The sequence below is a fragment of the Coturnix japonica genome, chromosome 13 (assembly GCF_054131305.1).
Source record: "Coturnix japonica strain WE chromosome 13, WE-NBRP24, whole genome shotgun sequence".
NCBI classification, from domain to species: domain Eukaryota; kingdom Metazoa; phylum Chordata; class Aves; order Galliformes; family Phasianidae; genus Coturnix; species Coturnix japonica.
Genome location: NC_140675.1, coordinates 12,527,878 through 12,545,233, shown reverse-complemented (window position 1 = coordinate 12,545,233; position 17,356 = coordinate 12,527,878). Strand labels below are relative to the sequence as shown.

Below are 17,356 nucleotides of genomic sequence, written 5' to 3'. Positions count from 1 at the left end.
GGAGAGCAAATAGGTTCTGCACGAGGTCCTTACCAGACTCTGCTCTTTGCCTCTCACAATGCAGTGCCTTGGACACCTCAGAGCAGCGTGCCCTGCTGCTCCCCATGCTGTCCGGTTTGCCCATTTTCCTACTGAGATGTTTCCTAGTAATTAGCCCAGCAACCCCTAATGAGCCAACTGAGCACCCTGCAGTCTTGGAAGCCATCAGAGGAGCACGGCATAGGAGCTGGAGAGCCCCGTTCAGCCCCCTGACCTGTCCTCCCACACTGACTGCTGGAGATCTGCAGGGACCAAGCAACCCAGCTCCAGCCCCAGCCTGGAGGGCAGAACAGCGATGGAGGCACCAGGGGCCTTTTGGAAGCAAGATCTGAGCATGCAGCAGCACAGCAGCAGGTGATCCTATGTGCCCACGGTGGGGTGCATTGGACGGCCGTTCCTCAGCCTTAAGCACTTTGTGCTTTTTGGACAGCACATTGGACCTCATTGCTCGCTCTGCAGGCTGGAAAGGAGGGCACAGCACACTGATCCTCTGTAGCAGATGGACACTGCCAAAGAGGCATGGCCTGATCAAAGTGGTGCCCATGCAGCTGTCAAACTGCAGGGGGAGGAAAAAGGGCAACCACTATAAATCTGACCATAAACCCCTCTGGAGCAGAGAGACCTCCTTGTCCACCCCAGTGCTTTCCCACTGCTGCAAAGCTCTGTAGCATCTTTGTGAGGCTGTGCTTTGCAAAGGCTCCCAGATGGGACAGCAGGGCATGTAGATGTGAAAGTCCCACCTAAACCACTGCACAAGAGGACAGAGACATGGCAGCTGACCTATGGCAAAACCCCAGCATGGAGAAAACAGGCTGAGATTGGAGAAGATCAATGGAAAGATTCAGTCCCCATCAGCAGAGTGAGCAGCCCCCTGGTGCCGGTGCCCCACTCCCCCATGGTTCTCTGTGCCCCAGGGACAAACCCCATCTGGCCCCTCCAACCCCCTGCAGCTCCTCCTTTCCCCATGGCCACACGAGGCTCCTGCCCACCATCCCACCACACAGTGCCTTGCCCTCACCAGCCGGGATGAAACGCAGCCTGGGCTCATCCCTGCTGCTGGATCCGGCCCCAGAAAGAAGGTTCCAGGGCTGACGCCACAGCCCCAAGCTCAGTGTTTACAGATTCCCAGAGCGGTTTGAGAAATAAGCTATAAATGACCAAAAAAAAACCCACCAAAAACTAAAGGGAAGGGAGCAGTGATGCTCCTGGCTCCCGCGGGGACATGGGCTGAGTCTGGTCCCATGGTGACACCATGCTTCAGCCCAGCATCACAACGTCCCCTCAGGAGAAGGACCTCTCTTCTCCCATCACAACAGCCCCATTCCCTCCTGCTCGTGCCCAGCTGTAACTCACCCTTCCGGCATTGCTCAACAGGAATTAAAAGTGTCAGTTTCTTTCTCTTTTTATTCTTTCTTTTCCTGTTTCCTCCAGCAGGGCTCAGGGATGCTGTGTTTCTGTTTCTGAGCCATTGCACAAGGATTATGTTGTTTTTTATTGGTATCTTGACGACCTTCCTCCTAAAGACTTGGGCATAGTATTTTATTTTTAGATAAGTTTCCACATCCCTTTCATGGTGAATGTTTATAGACAGAGGCTAAAGCAGCCCAGTGCCATAGCAACCAGCAAGGAGAGGATCCGTGGCACTGTGCAGACGTCGGTGTCAGAGTTGCACATCCAGGCTCAAAGTCACTCGTGCAAATAAAGTCAGATTTGTTGGGAGGTGAAGCTGATGTTTGCAGAAGAGCTGTGTGCTTGTCACGAAGGATTGCTCCAATGGGAACACAGTAAGAGCCATGTTGGTGCTGCCTCACTCCCAGTGCAGGGACCACCACTAGGATGGGGAACTCTGGCTGCACAGCTCTGTGCCCATCCAGGATAACCCCCAGGATGGTGTGTACTGCCATCAACCCACTGATGGGGCCGCGCTCCCTTGCAAACTCATGGCATCCCAAAGGCTCAGAGACTCGGTGCTGCAGTGGATGCTTTATATCCAGCCTTTCCCTCCTTCCTCCTGCTTTGCATTGCTCATCTCTGGGGCTGTGCCCAACTTTACGCTGCCGGTGCCATGCGGGGTGTGCTGTGATGTTCAGGCTTGGCACAGCAGTTTGTTTGCAGCCTTGGGGTAAAGCGGCACGAGGTCGTGTGCAGATGCAGCAGATAACGCCCCGCGCTCAGTGCATTTCTCCAATGCAAACACCAGGAATGGAGGAGCTGGTTAAATGACAACTGCTGGCGGGCAGGGACAGCCAGGTCAGAGCGGTCACTGCACACTGTGCCCCCGCTCACCCCGCGCAGCACAGACCCCAGCGCTGCCCTCAGTCACATGTCAGTGGGGTTCTGCCCCACATTCCCCATCTGTGCCAACCTCACACGTGCTCCATGCACACGTGATACCGTATGCACATGGGGTTGAATGCATCGAACTCCATGGGATGTTTTTTAGGGGAAAAACTGTCCATACAAACCCACGTTGCTGCAGCGCGTGGCACTGCTGGGATCCCCTCTGCAGGGCAACACTGGGCTGCATCCTGATGGCCATTCCCTGCAGACATCAGGGCCAGACCAGCAGCCCTCCAGCCCCACACTCCACAGCGACCACCCATCCCCTCTGTGCCATGTTTGCTTGTGTTCAGCTCTGCACTTCCCTCACCTTAGGGAGAAAAGGCTATCGGCCCTTACGTGGAACACAAACACTATTAGGCAGTAACAGAGAACAAACACAGGTCACAATCAAGCAAGAACTTCTGGCATCAGCAGAGCTGGCAGCAGCCGCAGCCCCGCATCGTTCCCACACGGTCCTGGCTGGGATTTGCTGAGTTGGCAGCTTTGCAGTGTGGGCAGCAAGAGGGGAACGAGGCCTTGGGGCTCTGCAGGTGCTCCTGTGCTGATTCCCAGTGCTGAGGATCGATGTGGCCATGCAGGGGGTTGGGTTGCTCTGGCTCCAGTGGGTGAGTTGGGGTTTGGTGTGGAAGGAAGAATGAGGAGTGAGCACAGCATTGCCAGTTGTACGTGGGCTTTCAGGAGCAGGTTGGGCACTGACTGCTTCATCAAAGCCCTGGAGGAGGGGATGTGATGGGACTCATCCTCACATGGGCTGCCTATGTCTGCCCCATAGTGGCATAGCCCACTGGCATAGCAGGATGCCAGTGCCAAGCAGCCCCGCAGCCTGGAGAGCCCATCTCTGATTGCTGCCTTGTGGGCTCTGCTGTCATCTGAAGGCCTTTTATTTTTGTCCCATTGCCCTGGCAGCTGCTGCCATTTCCATGGGAACCCTACTGAAATCTGTACAATGCATCTGCTGGGGTCACCGAGCCTCTCTCTCCCCCATGCCCTATATTCCAGGCCCGGAGCCACACAGGTCTAGTTTCAGGTGACATTTCTCTCTAATCCCAGAGTGTGTGATGCTCCTCAGAGCTGAGCAGGTAATGATGGAGTGGGGTACAGGTCCAGATGCTTCCACTGCTGCTGGGCTGTGAAGCTGAGCCTCGTGCAGTGCTTGGTCACTCCATGCACATGGCACAGCTGTGAGCTGGGTCCCATCGCAGTCATAATTAGAAGCCTATCAGAAAGCAATGGGAGAAGGGGGGAGGATGCAGAACGCCAGGAGAGCAGGGCATGAAGCTGCTTTATGTTCATGTGATGCCAGCAGGAGCCATGCTGGTTGGACTGGATGATCTTAGAGCTCTTTTCCAACGTTGGTGGTGACTCTTTAATTCTATGCACCCAAAAGTTGGGGATTCGAGTAATCGCTGGCTTTCCAGCTCTCTACTGATTAAACCCCAGGGGTGAAAGAGGAATGGGAGGCATGAAAAGTGATGCCAAAAAAAGAAGTAGGAAGGTGGAGGAAGGAAATGAAAACAGCCCCCTATGCCCAGAGACACAGCAGCCCACTGCAGCCCTGCATCTCATCTGGGAAAAATTATACGTTGTGAATTACGTGCTTCTTTTGAAAAGCTGTAAAGGGGATTTAATACAATGAGACAAGTTAATAATACAGGGAGTGAAGAGCAACCCTGGGTCCTGCATCTTGGTTTAATCGGTCCCTGATGTTGTGTGCTGGGCGGGTGCTTGGTAGGACAGGAGAGCAGGACATGGTAAATCCTATGAGTGCAGATACGGAGCTCACGTGGCAGTTGTTCCTTTCTGAGCATCCCTCCAGGTTTCCTCTTCCAGGCTCATCTGTACAATGCTCTCAGAGCTTTCTGGTACATTTTGCTTCCTACATCTCCCCTGGCACAACGTGTCCGGGTGGGACCCCGGGGAGCTGCACGTTCTGCCCCTCTGTGCTGCTTTCGTGGAACTCTGCTGGGTTTGAGGGAGAAGCACAGATGGGTGAAAAGAAACAGCGGGACAGCAGGGAGCGATCAGTGCTGAGGATGTTGGGTTGCAGGAAAGGTTCCCCCAGCCTGCGGGCTTCGTGCAGAGCAGCTGTGAGCGAGCAGAGCCTGCAAAGCCAGCACCCACAGGGGTGGGTAGGACTGCAGCCAAAGCTGCCCCTGCTTCAGGCTGGGGCAATCTGCAGCCAGCTCAGAAACAGGCGGTGGGTTTTTGATAGCCGTATCCATGGGAAGGTGCTGCCTTGCAACGAGGTGGGGCTGCACTCATCCATCAAAGGATGCAGGCGAGCGTGCTCTGCGTGCACCGGCTGTGCTGAGGTGCTCCTGGGGGACTGAGGCTTAATGCCTCGTAATGCTGCTCTGCTCCGGCTCTGCGTGACTCTGAGAGAGCCTCAGGTACCGTGCCCCGGGCTGATGGATGGCGGATGTGGGCTCTGCCAGCCCCAGTCCCACTCCTCATACCCAGGGGCTGCAGCTCCTGTCGCACCCCCACACCCAGCCCACGCCTCCGCTGTCACCAAAGAGCCCTTTGGAGAAATGGATTTTCCATTTGTTAAAGCCTGCTAACCCAAGAGGAGCCTTCAAGCAGGCTATTTTTACCCGTTCCTGGCACTATTAATAGGGGTTCGGTTACCAACAAGATCTAATCAAGGTATCTGATGTGTCTGTCCCCCAGAGGTAGGCACTTCTTCCTCCCGCTGCTTTCCGTCAGCTGCTCCAATTAAATGATCTTTTCATTACTTTGGGTTGGTACATTTGTGCTCTATGATGGGCCCTTGGCGCTGCTCGCTGTCCTGCGCTCAGATCAATACGGGCTCCATCCCATCCACACGGTGTCCCATGGACTCCACCAGAGCTGCTGCTTTTTGGCTGCTGCTTCACAGCTGCAGCTCCTCCATAAACCATCGGAGAGTGCTTAAATTAACCTCCGAGTGCGAGAACAGCCCCAGAGGAGACGGTCAGCTCAGCAGCATCCATTTCCTCAGCAGTGCTGCTGAAATGCCCCGTGCTCCATTAATTCCAGCTTCCACCCGTCCCTGAGTCCCATGCAATGTTGCAGGAGGGGCTTCTGCTTTTTCTTACCACGTTTAAGCACCGACTTTTTGCAAAGGCGCTGATCGCGTTTGTTTGAACATCCTCGGAGGTGTTCACCCAAAGTTTCTTAATGGCACCAATCACCGGTGTGATCCAGCCGCCCACAGGAGCATCCCTGCATCCCTACGAGCATCATCCTTCCCTGCCCCGGGGCTGCGGGTCCGGATTGCGGCCGTGTCCGCCTCGAGGGGGGTGAGATGGGGGGGAGGTTCAGCCCGAGCCGCGCTGGGCCCTCGGCCGCGCTCTAGCGGGGGCGGGAGGGGCTGCAGGCGGCGGGGAGCGGGCTGGGATGGGATGGGGAAAGCTGGAGTGGGGATGGGAATAGGGTCGGGTCGGGGTAAGGTCGGGATGGGCTGAGATTGGGGTAGGGTCGGGCCGAGGCTGGGCTCGGGATAGGGCTGAGGAAGGAGCTGAGGACGGGTTTGTATCAGCCTGGGGCGGCGGGGGGCTGAGGTCGGGCCGGGATCTCAGCAAAAAGCGGCACAATGTCCCCGTCCCCGGCTGCAGCTCCCGGCGGGACCCCGACTCTCGGCTCCCACCGCTGCGCCGTGCCCGGAACTCCCCAAAATCGCTATTTCTGCCTCTTTTCCCATGCACGGGACTGTAAGCACGGAACGAAGCCGGGCTGCGGCTCCCCGGGGCCAATGCTCCGCGCCCCGGACCCTCCGCTCCCCGTTTGGGGCTGTCGGACCGCACAGTCCCGCACCCACAGCAGCTCCGCCCGCAGGACCGAACCGCGCCGTGTGCCGGGCGGGGCGGCACTGACTCAGCCCCGGGCCGTGACGCGCCGAGGGGCGGGCGCTGCATCCTCCATATAACCAGGAGACCGCGGGTGTACGGAGCTCAGAGCGGCCTTCCAGCCTGCGAGAGAGCGGGGCCGAGCAGCTGAGCAGCCGAGCACAACTCGCCTTCGTCCTCCTCGTCCTCCTCATCTTCTCGGCGCAAGCTGCACTTCGTCCGGCTTCAATGAAACTGGCAGCGATGATCAAGAAGATGTGTCCCAGCGAGGCTGAGCTGAGCATCCCCGCCAAGAACTGCTACCGCATGGTCATCCTGGGCTCCTCCAAGGTGGGCAAGACGGCCATCGTCTCGCGCTTCCTCACCGGCCGCTTTGAGGAGCAATACACACCCACCATCGAGGACTTCCACCGCAAGTTCTACAGCATCCGCGGTGAGGTCTACCAGCTCGACATCCTGGACACGTCGGGCAACCACCCCTTCCCCGCCATGCGGCGCCTGTCCATCCTCACAGGTACGTGGATGGGGAGCTCCAGGAGGATGTAGGGGTTCTTCTAGTGGAGTTTGGGTTCTCCTGGTCGCTTTAGAGATGGTTTTCTGCTTATCTCTGCATTGAGGGGGTGGCTTTGTTGCCTGGTTCTCCCTTCCCCTTTGTATCTAGGGGTCAGTGTGTGTGTCCCCATCTCACGTCCCCTCTTTATCCCCAGGTGATGTTTTCATCCTCGTGTTCAGCCTGGACAACCGGGACTCTTTTGAGGAGGTGCAGCGCCTAAAGCAGCAGATCCTGGAGACCAAGTCGTGCCTGAAGAACAAAACCAAGGAGAACATCGAGGTGCCCCTGGTCATCTGCGGCAACAAGGGAGACCGGGACTTTTACCGGGAGGTTCAGCCCCGAGAGATCGAGCAGTTGGTGGGCGCAGACCCCAAGAAATGTGCCTACTTTGAGATCTCAGCCAAGAAGAACAGCAGCCTGGATCAGATGTTCCAGGCGCTCTTCGCCATGGCCAAACTGCCCAGTGAGATGAGCCCCGACCTGCACCGCAAGGTCTCGGTGCAGTACTGCGACATCCTGCACAAGAAGGCTCTGAAAGGCAAAAAGCTGCTCAAAGAGGGCGGCCGGGGCAGCACGGAGGAGGCGTACGGCATTGTGGCTCCCTTCGCCCGCCGGCCCAGCGTCCACAGCGACCTCATGTACATCCGTGAGAAAGCCATCGGCGGGGGGCACGGCAAGGAGAAGGACCGCTGTGTGATCAGCTAGGAGCCCCAGCACCAAGGAGGGAAGAAGGGAGGAAGGAAGGAAGGGAAGGGGGAAGGATGCTCGTTTCCAACGGGACTTTGGGCAGGCAGGAGGGCGGGCACGCACCCAGCTGGGTGCAGACTTGCCTCTTCCCCAGCCTCCCTCCTCCCATCGGCTTCTCCCCCCCCAACAAGGGGCACATGCTGGGAGAGGGGGAGGATTTGGAGGCATGAGGGGAACGAGGAGATGAGAATGGCAAAGAGCGGATGGTGAGCTGGGGGGGATGAGCGCTCCCAAACCGCCCAGCCTTGGGCCAGGGCATTGCTGTCAGGAGGGCAGAGACCTGTGAGGATCCACCTGGGGCTTATAGGTTTCTTTTTATTTCCTTCTGTTTATTTTAACCTGAGGAGCCGTGCACAGACTCGGGCTCTGTGTCGTGTGTTTGTCTGTGTTCACCAAACACGTGCAGAAGACACTTCTAAGCTGTTGCAAAGACTCTGCAGAGTTACAGCCCCAATGGACCAAAAACTGACTCTTGTTTACATTTGTCTTGTCTGATTTGCAAGATCTGGGGGGAGGGGGGGTGTGGAGTGGGGTTTTTTAAATGGGAAAACAATAGGCACTTTATGTAGGTATTGGCTGTCATCGACATGAACAAAAACCTTCGAGTGTTTCTACGGTGGCTGAAAGTTGATGTTTTATTTTTTCTACAAAACAATAAAAATCTTTTTTCAAACGATGCTTTGTGACTTTTTGCCTTTGTTTTCTTCCCCGGTCCCAGCAGCAAAACCAAACCCTGTTAAACTCAGGCCGGATTCCAGCCGTAAGGCTGGCTCAGCTCTCAGCTCCTTGCTTTTATTACCCAGCTTTCACTGACTCCCAGTGCAAAGGTTTCCGTCTCGGAAAGCAGCCGTAGGGGGCAGCGGGGCCACGCAGGCTGTTACTCAAGCAGGTCGCTGAGCCAGAGCTCTTTCCTCACTCCGCTGGGCAGAGCTGATCTGTGCTGCCGTCGGTCCCAGTATAAGCCAGGCGTTGGCACGCAGTTCACAGCAGAAACCGAGTGAAATGACATCATTTAATTACAAAGAGCTCATTGTGCTTCATGCCTTCCCCCGATTAAATAAACACACTTTAATGATGTCAACACAGAGTGATTCATTTGCGCCCCGTCCAGGATATTGTTTTTATTTTGCAACATGAGTAAAGGAAATACTTTGCTCGAAAGGTCACCTTTGCATTTGATGGGTTTTGATCTCTCGGTGCCAGTAACTGTTGCTGGAAGTGAAAGGAAAAAGTGAAAGCTGTGCAAAGAACAGCTCTCGTTGGCTCTGCATTCTCCAAAGCTGGTTCTGGTCATGCACAGCAGCCCCATCCCACCCTTCAGCCCCACAACAGACCTGCATTTAATATGTATTAATAAGAGAAAATTCTGCTGAAGCCATAAAGTGTGGGCGAGTGAGGCTGCAAACAAAACCACTTCAGTTTGGTCTGAAACTTGGAGTCGAGTTCACTTGTTGCTGTACAAAGTGCCAGGCTTCTCTTTGGAAACACTTCGCTCCTTCCAGCTCTTTGCACGGCCTGGTTTGACAGGAGCAGAAGCCAAGAGGAGAAACCTCCGTCCAGGCATGAAACACAAGAATGTACTGAGCTGGGATGGGGAATGGCTGGCAGGAAGGTAATAAAGAAGTGTACATTGTGCTTTGTTTAACTTGGTGTTCTGCTTTGCTCCCAGTTTACACATGGGCACCTTCCCAAAGAAATCACTAGCAAAGCGCTCAGTGGGGACAGGGCGATCTCTGAGTGAGCTGCAACCACCCCAGCTCCCTGCAATATTAAATACGTTAATTGTAATTACTTGCCTCTTGGCTTTGGGAAGCCAAATCCTACCCAGACAGACCCCGTTCCCATCATCTGAATGCTACCTGCTCTCAGACGCAGGCTCCCATCCGACGCTGTATTTCTCCACTCCGTTTTTCACCTCTCCCACTCCTGAGCTGCTCCACCTTTCAGCGTTAACTCAGCACGGTGAGATCCCAGGGCTTGTCACGTACCTGTTAGTGGGTGAGATGCTCACCAGGTTGTCATCCGACACCCAGCAGCTCCCAGCAGGAGGACAGAGGACAAGGAGTTCTGAGCCCCATCTGAATGCAACACAACATTCGAGAGCTTTCCATCAGCGTCTGACGAACGTTCAGTGCTGGTGTTTGTGGGAAGCCCCTGGAGCATTTCAGACACAGAACTGATCCGTCCTGCTGAGCCTGACTCGTGTCGCTTAGGGAATAACTAAAGCTGCTGTCAGTTATGCCTTTTGTTTTAATCCTACTTTTTCTGTTGTAAGAGTGGGATGCCCGGTGTGTTGCTCACCGAGTTGGTGTGGGAGCCCAACGTAACCAAAGCCCACTGAAATCCACTCCCCTGGCAGGCTCTGCTTTGCTCTCCGGTAACAAAAAGCAATGCTAAGAGAGAGGAGCAGAGCCCAGGCTGCCACATCCCAGCCCCGCTCAGCCCACGTGCGCTCAGTGAATACACAAGAGGGGCAGTTTGGAGTTTCTAACCTTTACTTGACTCATCTCAAGCACAACGACCAGTTTAAAAACAGAGAGAAAAACACAAAAGCAACAGAAAGCAACCGTTCCTCTTCCAACACACTGGCTGCAAAGCACCCCAGAGACCCTTCCCAACAAACAGGCTTTCCAGGCCGAACAGCTCTGCTTCCCTTTGCTCCCTTTCAATGTTTGTCATTTCAGGAGTGAGAAAGAAAAAATATAGAAAATGCCTCCTTTTTTTCCCTGTTGAACTGAACCAGCAGGCACTGCCACCTTCTCTTTTGAGAAAACCTACTGTGTTCTGCTTGCTTGAATGAAAAAAATACAGCCAACCCCAAGAGCTGCATGTATAAATGCACGCAGTCCTACAGCAGATCAAAGCAAAGGCACTGCTGTAACCATCGCATGTGAAGGACACACGAACGGTTCTGGTTCAGTGTCACATGCCTGTGACCCACACAGCCACAACGTCACAGGAACGTGACAAAAAAAACCCCACAAAGTAAACCTCTCCTTTCCAGCCAGGAGAAGAGGCATCCCAGCCTCAGACTGCAGAGCTGCTCCCTTCCTATTCCTTAGGGATTTCGAAAATGCAGAGGCTCTTGTACTTCTGCAGCAGTTCATTCTTGGTCCGGACCTGCTCCCGCAGGCTCTGCAGCTGCTGCTGCTGCTGCTCTGGGCTCACACCGATGCCAGGCATGGCGCTGATCAGCTTCCTCATCTCCTGGAACTTGTTCTTGAGCTCGTTCAGCACCTGGTGAACATCCTGGCTATCCTTGTCCATGCTGCAGAAGGGAGAAAACAAGAGGCATGACTCACATCTCCTGTTGGACAGACCTTCTGCCTGCTGGTGGACTGTCATTCCCAGCATGGTCAGGGCTTACGCTGGAATTCACTGGGAAACTTTTGCTCCTGGGATCTAATTCACACCTATCACAACAAAACCACCAGAGACACATACACAGATTAGGCAGCTGCTGGGACAAACTGGTTTCCTGGTCATTTTCAGCACACCATCCAGTAACCTTAATTGCAGTCCTACAGGTTAAGACCTGGTCTGCAGCTTTCAAACACTACCACAGCCTCTCACTCTATTTCAATTCCCATATGGGGAAGGTAAGATTACACACACACAGGTTGTGTGTGGGCACCTGGGAAAAAAGACCTCAGCCCCGTCTGTGACCTGTTGTCAAAGCAATACAAGAAATCGATGCAGTCAAACAGCTTGACAGCAGAAAATAGGAATCGTTCCCCAAAGTACCAGAGAGTGTCCAATGGCAGAGAAAACGGCATTTCGGAGCTTCAGAACGACTCTCCGGGGATGTCTACCTAATAAAGAGAAGCGACAGCTTATTTTTTAAGAGCAGCGCAATTGCTTCTGCAGCTCCGTGCTTCTCAAGGATCAGCGTCGTCTGAGGCAGCGTCTGCCCTCAAACCCTCATTAGTATCTGCTTCAGCTTTGTTAGCTACAGCGAGGAGTTTTACCATTCCAGGCAAAGGCGAGACTGCTTCCAAGGCAGTGCTAATAACGAGAGCAGGCTGCTAACGGCCCTGTAAGCTGGGAGCCTGTTCAATAGCCAAGCCCAAAATAAAACCGCTTGGCATGACCAGGGCAGAGAGGTGCCTGATTAGAACTTTGGGGAATCGTGACACGACTGAGAGCAAAACTTTTAACCAGATGGTCCCGTTCATTTCATCAGCCTGTTGGAACAAAATATTCATGACTCCCTTCTAAATAAAACCGCAGCTGGTACTATAATGTACCCCCATTATGCAGGCGTTTACGGTCAAGTTGACAGTGGAAAAATACAGGCACACACACATTGCACATCTGGGAAGGATGGGTTGGCATTGCCTTTAATCCACACGAGCTGCATGCTGGATTCAAAGGGCCAACCAGGTCCTTCCACAGCTCGTTCTCTTCTCCACATCCAAAGAATGGATGGTTTCCTGGTTGGTTGGTTGGTTTGAAGGAATAACTATTTTCAGGCTTGTTGTTGTTTTGTTTCTGATGGGAGTTTTCAAGTAATTGAAGCAGCTCCTCTGCAGGCATGGAAAGGCAGGGGGGAGAGCAAGAGTGGGAAGAGGTTCAGCTACCTGCAGTTACACAGGATTAAATGCAATGTCCAGCCACAGCCTCACAGTGCTTGGGATCTCCCTTCAAGGACTGAGATCTTCAGACCCTCCCCAGCTGCCCACCAGCTCTCCTTCACTGCTGTGAACAAATCATAACTCCATCATGTCCCACCTGCAGCTCCTGGATACACCAGCACAACCCACCACGCACAGGGACCTCACAGGTAACCTCATCTGATTATACAAGGGTGAAAGTAACAGCAAGCCCTGCCTGGGAGAACTTTCTTGGGACTCAAACAACAGGAAGGAACACGTGTCCTTGAATGTAAGCAAATGTACGCGATACATCACTGCACCCCAGCACAGTCACCTTGGAGATGTGAAATGTCTTCAGGGCTGAGTCAGTGTCAGAACAGCAGGGCCGGGCTGTGAGCCTGGCGGCGGCGTTAAAGGATAATACATTTGCCATCTGTCAGGGACATGAGGCAACTCATCCCACTGCTCGGCTCTGCCGTCTGACCCCTCTGCAGTGCTGCTCTGAGCACCTACGTCTGCTCACCCCGTGCAGGAAATGCTGTGTGCCAACCTGGGGGGGAGCGGGGCAGTGGGAGTGGGTGGCTCAGAGGGACAGGGCACAGGATATCCCAGCACTGTCACTGTGGGTCGCCACGACTTGCTTGGTGACACACAGGAGGCTGGGAGGTCTCAGCCCATGGATCCGGCTCACTCTGTCTCTGCACACGTATACAGATGGCAGCAGGTTCAGCATCACCTCTGGATGGATCAGGCAGGGTTGAGCACAGGGACAGTGGCAGCGCAGGGGGGAAATGGAGGGTGGGTTTGAGTTCTCATAGCTCTCCTGAATCTAGGAGAGCTAGATTCTAGGCTGCTGTGTCTGTGGGGTATTCGGCCTTTCCTTGCCATGCTCCTCCAGCTGCATGGTTAATAAGGGTGAACCTCTTCTGGGTACTCAGACACACAGAACCCCAGCAGGAAACAAAGCAGCCTCAGCTCCCATAGAAGCGTGCAGGGAAAGGGCAGTCAGACCCACAACAAGGAGTGGGAATTCACGCTTCCTGTGCCCTCTGCAGTGTGCCCAGGTCACAGCAGGGCGATGCCCCTACCGGGAACTCAAACATTTCTGACAGGGTTACCCTGGGCCACAAACGCTGGTTGTCAGGACCCTCGTACGAACACCTTTAACCCCACAGCATTGATTTTGAACAGGAAAGAGGATGACTCAGCCTGCACAAGCCTTCCTCTTTCTCCCAGCGCCCAGAAACAGACAGCGCTGCCCTGGGACTGCCCGTCCTTTACTTATCAGCCCATCAGAGCAGCAATACGGGGCAATAACAGCTCGGCACGGCTCCTGCTGCTGCACACCCGGCCCTGCCCCACCTCGGTGACCCCAACTACGGGCTCAGAGCAGAGCAGCTGCCACCCCCCCCATAGACCCCAGCGGGGAGAGAAAGGGCAGAGGGAGCATCCCTGCGGGGTGATGCCGTGGTGAGGCCGGCCCGGCGCTGTGCGGCCGCCGTTACCATTTGATGATGTCGTGGACGAGCGGCAGGAAGGAGAACTCCTCCTGCGCTGCTGCCGGCGGGGCGGGCGGCGGTTTCTGCTCGGTGGGCGGCTCGGCCGGCGGCGGCTCCTCGGCGGCTCCTCGGCCTGCGGACACCACCGAGGCCATGGCGGCCCCCGGCGCCGAGCAGTGACGGAGCGGGGCGGAGCTCGGCCGCTCTGTACCGCCCCGGCGGCGGCCTGGGCTGAGCATCAGATGCTGCTTGTGTGTGGGGCTCAGTTTGGGCCTGGGCCGGGGGATGGGGCTGAGGCCTGGGCCGGAGCGGGGCTCGGAGGCCGGCCTAGGTCCTGGGCTGTGAGGGTGGGTGTGGGGGCTGAGCCTGGGATCAAGCTTTGGGACTGGGTCTCAGATATGGGTCTGCACTGCTGCTGAGGCTTTTCCCAGCTGGGAAAAGCAGTGTGACCCACAGCATCCCTGACCTGTGTGCAGCCCAACTGTTCCTGGCTGTCCTCGTTGGAGAGGAGGGCCATGGAGATGCTGTGAGGGCTGGAGCACCTCTCCCATATAAAGGCAGGCTGAGGGAGTTCAGCCTGGAGAAGAGAAGGGCTTTCAGGGCTTGGAACTGGAGAAACCTGGAGGAATGGAGGCAAAAATCCAGCAGCAGGGCTGAGACATCCATGAAGCTGCAAGGAGGGGAGAGGTGGGGTTCTTGGGTGCCTGGGCTGTGAGTGCAAGGGGGTGATGGAGAACACCCTGCATGGAAGGTGAGGGATGAGCAGTGCTGCCCCTGTGCACCATCAGGAGTGTGCTTCAGCAAACTGCTGCTGCCGCGTTTAAACCGCTCTGTCAATACACACTATTGTAGCACTGATAACAGCAGCCACAGTCGTGAGTTATCCTTCCTGGATTGGCTTAGAGAGCACAGATAATTTTGTTTTTTATTTGAATTCAGCTCCCGGGTTCATCAGTTAGTTATAGCCCAGGGATGACGGGAAAGGTAATTTTCATTTTAAAAAACAATTTCTTTTGAAAAGCGAACTATTTATGTATCAAATGAGAACGCTGGTAACCGTTTGTGCGTATGTATTATTGACTGCTCGCTCTAAATATAGCAGATGCAATTGTTCACATTGTTCTACTGTCAAGAATAGATCCCGGCTTGGTCACCAGTTCTGGAATGTGCAGGAGAGCCCAGGGGAGCCCAGGACCTGCTGAGCAGATCCCTGCAGGAAGGCTGGTGGGATTCATGGCCCTTGACTGAGCCAAGCAGGAGGTACAGGATGCTAATGCCTTTGTGTGGGGCTGAGCAGAGAGGTTCATTTCTGCACGTCGTTTTATGGGCTGTTTCTAAAGCAAGACTTGATTCAGGCTCCTCAGGGGTCATTTTATTCTGTGCTGTGCTGGTTTTAACTCTCCCCTAGACTTTATCAAGGAGTGTGGCTAATTGCTAGGCTGCTGGATGCCTGTCTCTCATGGGTGAGTCAGGCAGTCATTAGAGTAGGTGACAACATGCAGATACCATTCAGGCAGAACTACAGCACTGTCAATCAGAATTTCTTTGTACCATTCCGCTCCCATTTTGGTTCACGTGTTCCCACAGCAATTGGAATGTACAGCTTTGTCTCAGTGGTGTTCAGCCCTGTCTGCCTCACACCTTCCCTTCCTCATGAGAACAGCTCCTTCAGGTGACCCATCTCCATCCTTCAGGGCTGGTCAGGACTCATGGCATGTTCATGTTTTGCAGTGAGGAAGTGGTGCCACTGGCTCCTCCATCACTGAAGACACCAGTGAATTGATGGGACCAGAGTGCACAGTTACTGTTTGAATGTCTGCCTGTTGTCTGTACCATGACTGGTGTGTCCATAGCCTCGGTGAAGACTTCAGGGAGGGTAAAGACCCAGCTGACAGGCCTGGGAAGGAAGAAGAGGTCTTTTGGGCCAAGGAGCACTGCCCTAATCTTCAGCTGCCCTTACAGTGCTCCAAGCTGTGAGGCCTTTATCCCTGTGAGATGGTGACCTGGCTTACATCTTTGTGATGAAGTTCCTAATGGGAAGACAACATACTCAATATGATCTCTGCACTCTGCAGGTCTCCATCTCAGATGGGAGGGCTGTGTCTGGCTCTCTTGCTGCTCTCTCGTGGAGGTCTCCAGACCTTCCATGTCTTAAAGCCATCCCATACACTTTATTGCTTGCCCTACCATTTGGTTAATCCGTTATCCTAAAAAACGACTGATCAAATAAAGTGTATCCAATACCCCTTATTGCCTGTTTCCTTACAGTACCAGTCATCACCTCCTTTTTCCCCCTGTCTTTCTATACAAATTACTTCTCACGTCTGCTTCCAAAGATAATTTCAGGAGGGGGGCTACCAGCAGTTATCTAATTGAGCACCACACAGCTCTGCATCTCACCAGTGTTCCCTTACAATGACCTGACATTTCTGTATGGATGATCTGGCATGTCACCAGGCTCTGCTTCTCTCTGCCAGGCTATCTGGAGCTGCCTGTGCCATTGCCACCGGCTCTGTTATCATTTTTTATTGTGTGGCTATCATCAGGTTGAACTTTATCTCTTTGTCCTGCCCCAATAGCTCATTGTCAGCTTGAATTTTCTATCTTAGGCTTGTTGAGCTGCTGCAGTGGGATAAGTCTGTACTGCTGAATGAGAGAGATGGTGTTGGGGTTGTGGCCACCTGGCATGGGGTGATAGGAACAAGAAGTAACAGCTCCTCTGGGCAACCAGCCTGGGGCTGTGGTCAGCAGCACAGGGACACTGTCCTTTTGTCCTCAGAGGTGAGCCTGCAACTGCTGAGATTCCTAACCAGCATCCCCCTATATGTGACCAGATGGAAGTTTGGCCTTCGGATCTGACCTGTCTTGAATTCTGGTGTCATTGAGGATCTGTTTCAGGGCTCTGGTGTCCCCAGTTCTCTGTGGTGTGTGGATAGAAATGGGAGGATCCATAAGCTGAGCATCACCCAGACACATCCAAAGAACTCTGATGCTTCCCAGAGCTCACCTCACTTTATCAGGGTGACCAGCTGCAGGGGAACCCGTGTGCCCCATCACAGGGTATAGAGCCATCGGGTGACACATCAGAGTTGCTGTCCTTGAGGAGAGTGGCCACCTCTCCCAGGGAGCCCAGCCTGCAGGGACGAGAGGTGGCACAGAGTGTGGGCTGAGCTCACAGTGGCTCTGGGCTGGATGTCAAAGCTGTAGGGCATTGGCCTGGCCATGAAGGCCAATGCTTCATTACAGTGAGCCTCGTGGGGGGAGAAGAGGGATGATTCAAGGGCATGGGGAGTGTCCAGCGATCGCATGATGTTCGCTGATGCCACCCCATGCTGAGTAAACGCGGGGACCTGCCTGGGCCACAATCCACCTCGGGGGAAGTTTCCAGGCCAATGTGCGGGCAAAAGGAGCACAGAGAGCTGCTTGCACAGCTGTGCAGGGACACAGAGCCAGGAAACGTGCAGCCCCATCAGCCATGGCACCCAGCATGGCCCTTCTCCTGGCACAGGTGGCTCTGAGGCTCATTGCCCCCACAAAGGGGTGAAATACACCCACAGAGTTTGCAGTATAGGCCTGGGGAATTAAACCTACTCCTGAGGAGGGAAGTGCCACTGCTACCATTGGGCAAAATCAGCTGGCAGCATGTTTGACTCTGCAGTGTCCTTGCTGTTATTTGCAAATAATGAGTGAGCCACCAAACACGTGCCATGGAACATGTGAGGCAGCAGCAGTCAAAGCTCTTGATGTGTGATC

At 54.4% G+C, this 17,356-nt stretch overlaps 3 protein-coding genes and 1 long non-coding RNA gene across 8 annotated transcripts in view; 3 read left to right on the top strand and 1 right to left on the bottom strand.

The window, feature by feature from the left end:
* PEMT (phosphatidylethanolamine N-methyltransferase) overlaps nucleotides 1-1,439 on the top strand; it is a 37,729-nt gene extending 36,290 nt beyond the window's left edge. For all 5 annotated transcript variants that reach the window (XR_014934073.1, XR_014934074.1, XM_015876648.3 and 2 more), the window contains one exon: nucleotides 65-1,439. The gene's annotated coding sequence lies outside the window, so the exon portion shown is untranslated. The remainder of the gene's footprint in view (nucleotides 1-64) is intronic.
* Nucleotides 1,440-6,316: 4,877 nt separating this feature from the next.
* On the top strand, nucleotides 6,317-8,185 carry RASD1 (ras related dexamethasone induced 1). The gene is made up of 2 exons (XM_015876653.3): nucleotides 6,317-6,723; nucleotides 6,917-8,185. The coding sequence occupies exons 1-2, from the start codon at nucleotides 6,438-6,440 to the stop codon at nucleotides 7,465-7,467; spliced, it is 837 nt and encodes a 278-aa protein (XP_015732139.2). The 5' UTR covers nucleotides 6,317-6,437; the 3' UTR covers nucleotides 7,468-8,185.
* A 1,801-nt stretch (nucleotides 8,186-9,986) lies between these two features.
* On the bottom strand, nucleotides 9,987-13,774 carry MED9 (mediator complex subunit 9). The gene is made up of 2 exons (XM_015876652.3): nucleotides 13,610-13,774; nucleotides 9,987-10,777 (listed from the first exon to the last, which is right to left on the bottom strand). The coding sequence occupies exons 1-2, from the start codon at nucleotides 13,756-13,758 to the stop codon at nucleotides 10,561-10,563; spliced, it is 366 nt and encodes a 121-aa protein (XP_015732138.2). The 5' UTR covers nucleotides 13,759-13,774; the 3' UTR covers nucleotides 9,987-10,560.
* Nucleotides 13,775-13,871: 97 nt separating this feature from the next.
* LOC146758689 (uncharacterized) lies at nucleotides 13,872-15,851 on the top strand. The gene is made up of 3 exons (XR_014934075.1): nucleotides 13,872-14,290; nucleotides 14,742-14,863; nucleotides 15,335-15,851. It is a non-coding gene; the product is annotated as an uncharacterized LOC146758689 (long non-coding RNA).
* Nucleotides 15,852-17,356: the final 1,505 nt, after the last annotated feature.

Excerpts from the sequence above, each read along its gene's own strand:
- RASD1 (XM_015876653.3), top strand. The coding sequence starts at position 6,438 with ATGAAACTGGCAGCGATGATCAAGAAGATGTGTCCCAGCGAGGCTGAG. Across the intron at positions 6,724-6,916 it reads GCGCCTGTCCATCCTCACAG|GTGATGTTTTCATCCTCGTG; the intron begins GTACGTGGATGG and ends CTTTATCCCCAG.
- MED9 (XM_015876652.3), bottom strand. The coding sequence starts at position 13,758 with ATGGCCTCGGTGGTGTCCGCAGGCCGAGGAGCCGCCGAGGAGCCGCCG. Across the intron at positions 10,778-13,609 it reads GTCCACGACATCATCAAATG|CATGGACAAGGATAGCCAGG; the intron begins GTAACGGCGGCC and ends TCCCTTCTGCAG.